This window comes from Silurus meridionalis, chromosome 11 (assembly GCF_014805685.1).
Source record: "Silurus meridionalis isolate SWU-2019-XX chromosome 11, ASM1480568v1, whole genome shotgun sequence".
NCBI classification, from domain to species: Eukaryota; Metazoa; Chordata; class Actinopteri; order Siluriformes; family Siluridae; genus Silurus; species Silurus meridionalis.
Genome location: NC_060894.1, coordinates 502501 through 506927, shown reverse-complemented (window position 1 = coordinate 506927; position 4427 = coordinate 502501). Strand labels below are relative to the sequence as shown.

The 4427-nt window shown below is 44.5% G+C and overlaps 1 protein-coding gene across 2 annotated transcripts in view; it reads left to right on the top strand.

The window, feature by feature from the left end:
* The first annotated feature begins 943 nt into the window (after positions 1-943).
* Positions 944-4427, top strand: part of ugcg (UDP-glucose ceramide glucosyltransferase) — a 16585-nt gene continuing 13101 nt past the window's right edge. For both annotated transcript variants that reach the window (XM_046860425.1, XM_046860424.1), the window contains exon 1: positions 944-1125. In XM_046860425.1, coding sequence (XP_046716381.1) covers positions 1028-1125 — 98 coding nt within the window. In that variant the 5' untranslated portion in view covers positions 944-1027. The remainder of the gene's footprint in view (positions 1126-4427) is intronic.

Below are 4427 nucleotides of genomic sequence, written 5' to 3'. Positions count from 1 at the left end.
ATACTTCTCCATCAACATTCTCAAAGCAAATAATGCATCTGTGGTGCTCTTCCTCTGCATGAAACCATACTGCTGCTCACAGATGGTCACCTCTTCTCTCAGCCTGGCTTCCACTACTCTTTCCCAGAACTTCATGGTGTGACTGATCAACTTTATTCCCCTGTAGTTACTGCAGGTCTGCACATCTCCCTTATTCTTAAAGATCAGTACCAGCACACTCCTTCTCCATTCCTCAGGCATCTTCTCACCTTCCAGAATCCTGTTAAAGAATCTGGTAAAAATCTCCACTGCATCTCTCCAACAGCTCTACCTTTGTCCTCTTCATCATATCAGCTCCCTCTCTCCCTTTCCCAGTCATAGTACCAACATTTAAAGTACCAACCCGAACCTCCACTCTCCACTTCTCCTCCACTCTCCTCCACTTCTCCTCCACTCTCCTCCACTTCCTCCACTTCTCCTCCACTCTCCTCCACTTCTCCTTCACTTCTCCTCCACTCTCCTCCACTCTCCTCCACTTCTCCTTCACTCTCCTCCACTTCCTCCACTTCTCCTCCACTCTCCTCCACTTCTCCTCCACTTCTCCTCCACTCTCCTCCACTTCTCCTCCACTCTCCTTCACTTCTCCTCCACTCTCCTCCACTTCTCCTCCACTTCACTCATCCATGATTTACACTGGATGTCCTTCATAACACAGACCTCCACATTTACCCGGGTTTGGGACCTACACTAAGAGTCACCTGACTTGTGTAACACTGATGACTGGGTTATACACACTCATCTCTACTATTTATCGGAATGCGTCTATTGTAGCCCCGCCCCTTCAACAGGATAATATATCAGTTTATGTTTTTAGTCCCGCCTCTTTATCCGGATATGGTTCCTTCTAGCCCCGCCCACTCGATCTGCTCACAGAGGCACCGCACTCCTCAACATTTAAACACATACACACGCGCACGCACGCACACACACGCACACTCTCACAGACACACACACACACAGGCGCGCTGCCCGGTGGTGTCTGTCCACCATGGCCTGGCTGGAGCTCGCTATGCAGAGCTTCTCTATTTTTGGATTTATTTTATTTATTGTTCTTTGGCTCATGCATTTCATGTCCATCATCTACGTGTAAGTTTCTAATTCATTTATACATTATTATTAATATTCTGTGTGTTTTATTTACAGTTTTTAATGTCTGATGTCTCTTTAAATATTTATAGATATTATAGACTTTATTAAAACAGAATAAATATATTTATGAATATTTGATGAATATTGTCCTTTAGCTCTGATATTTCGGGATGAAGAGCCGAACCCCAGACTGGATCAGTAGCACTATGCTAATCTAAGCTAACTCCATAGATTCGTGTTTTTTTGTACCGGATTCGATGCTTCTTCAGCCCTAAAAATGATTTTTTTCCTCGTGTTTGGATTTGATAAAAGAATTGCTGATTATTTCAGTCAGACACGATGCTAATAAGCTAAATCGGCTTTGAAAGCTTTCCGCTAGCTCCTGTGCTATTGCTAAGTCACCTCCTGAAATCTTCATATACAAACATTCCGGAAGTTAAAATACTCCGGAAACCTTTAAACTATTAATTTCACACATTCAAATAAAACTCGACCTTTTTTATTATTAAAATCCAGGTGTGTTACTGATTCATCAGTATATAAATATATAAATGTATATATTCCTCGTCTTTAAACACAGGGGAAAGGCCAGTTTCCGGTCAGACCGCTCCGAAATCGCCTCAGATTCGATATAAAGTGTTTATTTATCAGAAATTATGGTTTAAAACTCATAAAAATATTTCTGTATCAGAGATTTAACTCCAACAGCTACAGCACGTCATGCTTTCCAGAGCTGTCACGGTTCTGTCAGTGTGTTCCGGTTATCAGGGATGATCACGGTTCTGTCAGTGTGTTCCGGTTATCAGGGATGATCACGGTTCTGTCGGTGTGTTCCGGTTATCAGGGATGATCACGGTTCTGTCGGTGTGTTCCGGTTATTCTGCGGTATCAGGGATGATCACGGTTCTGTCGGTGTGTTCCGGTTATCAGGGATGATCACGGTTCTGTCGGTGTGTTCCGGTTATCAGGGGTGATCACGGTTCTGTCGGTGTGTTCCGGTTATTCTGCGGTATCAGGGATGATCACGGTTCTGTCGGTGTGTTCCGGTTATTCCGCGGTATCAGGGATGATCACGGTTCTGTCGGTGTGTTCCGTTATTCCGCGGTATCAGGGATGATCACGGTTCTGTCGGTGTGTTCCGGTTATTCCGCGGTATCAGGGATGATCACGGTTCTGTCGGTGTGTTCCGGTTATTCCGCTGTATCAGGGGTGATCACGGTTCTGTCGGTGTGTTCCGGTTATTCCGCGGTATCAGGGATGATCACGGTTCTGTCGGTGTGTTCCGGTTATTCCGCGGTATCAGGGATGATCACGGTTCTGTCGGTGTGTTCCGGTTATTCCGCGGTATCAGGGATGATCACGGTTCTGTCGGTGTGTTCCGGTTATTCCGCGGTATCAGGGATGATCACGGTTCTGTCGGTGTGTTCCGGTTATTCCGCGGTATCAGGGATGATCACGGTTCTGTCGGTGTGTTCCGGTTATTCCGCGGTATCAGGGATGATCACGGTTCTGTCGGTGTGTTCCGGTTATTCCGCGGTATCAGGGGTGATCACGGTTCTGTCGGTGTGTTCCGTTATTCCGCCGGTATCAGGGGTGATCACGGTTCTGTCGGTGTGTTCCGGTTATTCCGCGGTATCAGGGATGATCACGGTTCTGTCGGTGTGTTCCGGTTATTCCGCGGTATCAGGGGTGATCACGGTAACGTGATATCACCGCGATATTGGTCTAAAAAGATCACATAATGTCTGAATGTTTGTAACGTTTCTACAACCGTGTAACAGGCGTAACGTTTTACCAGTATGTGTGTAAAAGGTTTACGAATCGGAGCTTGTTGTGACAGATCGGACGGATTGGACAGATCGGACGTATTTACATGAAAGCCGAATTTAGGTCTAATTGTATGGGAAAAGTTTATTATTGTGTTTGAGTCGTTTGTTATAAAGGGGTGTGTGTGTGTGTGTGTGTGTGTGTGTGTTCTGGACCTGTATTACCACAAACACGGCTGCTCCATTTGTTCTGACTCAATGCATTAAAATAGTTTTATTTGTTTGTTTATAAAAGTGTTTTACAGTAATATATTGTGATAGATGGTCTCGTCTAAAATGAAACATACGAGATCACACGTTTCCATTTACTGATACTCTGTCATGAGGAAGAGTTTAAAACACCATCTCAGTCTCTGTTTCTCTCTGTCTCTGTGTGTCTCTCCTGTCTCTGTTTCTCTGTGCGTGTCCCTGTCTGTCTCTGTGTGTCTCAGTCTCTTTGTCTCTGTGTCTGTGTGTGTGTGTCTCTCTGTGTCTGTGTGTGTGTGTGTGTCTCTCTGTGTCTGTTTGTCTCTCTGTCTATGTGTTTGTGTGTGTCTCTCTCTGTGTCTCTCTCTGTGTCTCTCTCTGTGTCTCTCTCTGTGTCTCTCTCTGTGTCTCTCTGTCTCAGTGTCCGTGTGAGATTTTTTGGACATGTTATGTTCAGGCCTGAAAGTATACAGACGATCACGGTGAGAAAAATGCTGTTTAGTTGTCACGGTGATGTTTTTATCTTCAACCCGCAACAGTGTTGGAGAAACGATTATCTCAACAATCACATTTTTATGGTTAATTGCAAGTCATCCTGATTCATTTATTTTTACGGATGTCATCATCTTTACTTACCCAGATAACATCCTGTCATACTTCAGGGTTGGGTTAGACTGGGTTGGGTTAGATTGGACTGGGTTAGATTGGAATGGGTTCGATTAGATTCATTTAATAAAAGGTTTGTTGCCATGGAAACATTGTGAAGTTCTATCAGAATTCCAGACTTTTTATTTTAATCTCCACGATACAGTCACGAGATTCTACATGTCCCCCTGCTCTGTGTGTGTGTGTGTGTGTGTGTGTGTGTGTGTGTGTGTGTGTGTGTGTGTGTGTGTGTGTGTGTGTGTGAGAGAGAGAGTATCCAGCTTTTCAGAAACCTAGTCCTGGTTCTCCCTGTGCTTCTTGTTTGAGGAGTTGTGAGTAAGTGTATAATGAGAGACGTGAGAACATTGTGGAGGGTCTCTGAGCTTTACTTGGACTCCCGAATGAGAGACTTATTTGGTGGACGAGTGTTTTGTACGTATTGTTTCAGGTTTGTTTGTTTGTTCTACATGAAACAGATCCAAAATCTGGACCTAAACAATTCCTCTGTCTGATAGAAAAACAGTGAAACGAGTCGCCTGCAGGAAGTCCATCCGTGTTACAGAGCTGTAAAAATGCTGTGTGTGAGTGTGTGAGTGTGTGAGTGTGTGAGTGTGTGAGTGTGTGAGTGTGTGAGTGTGTGAG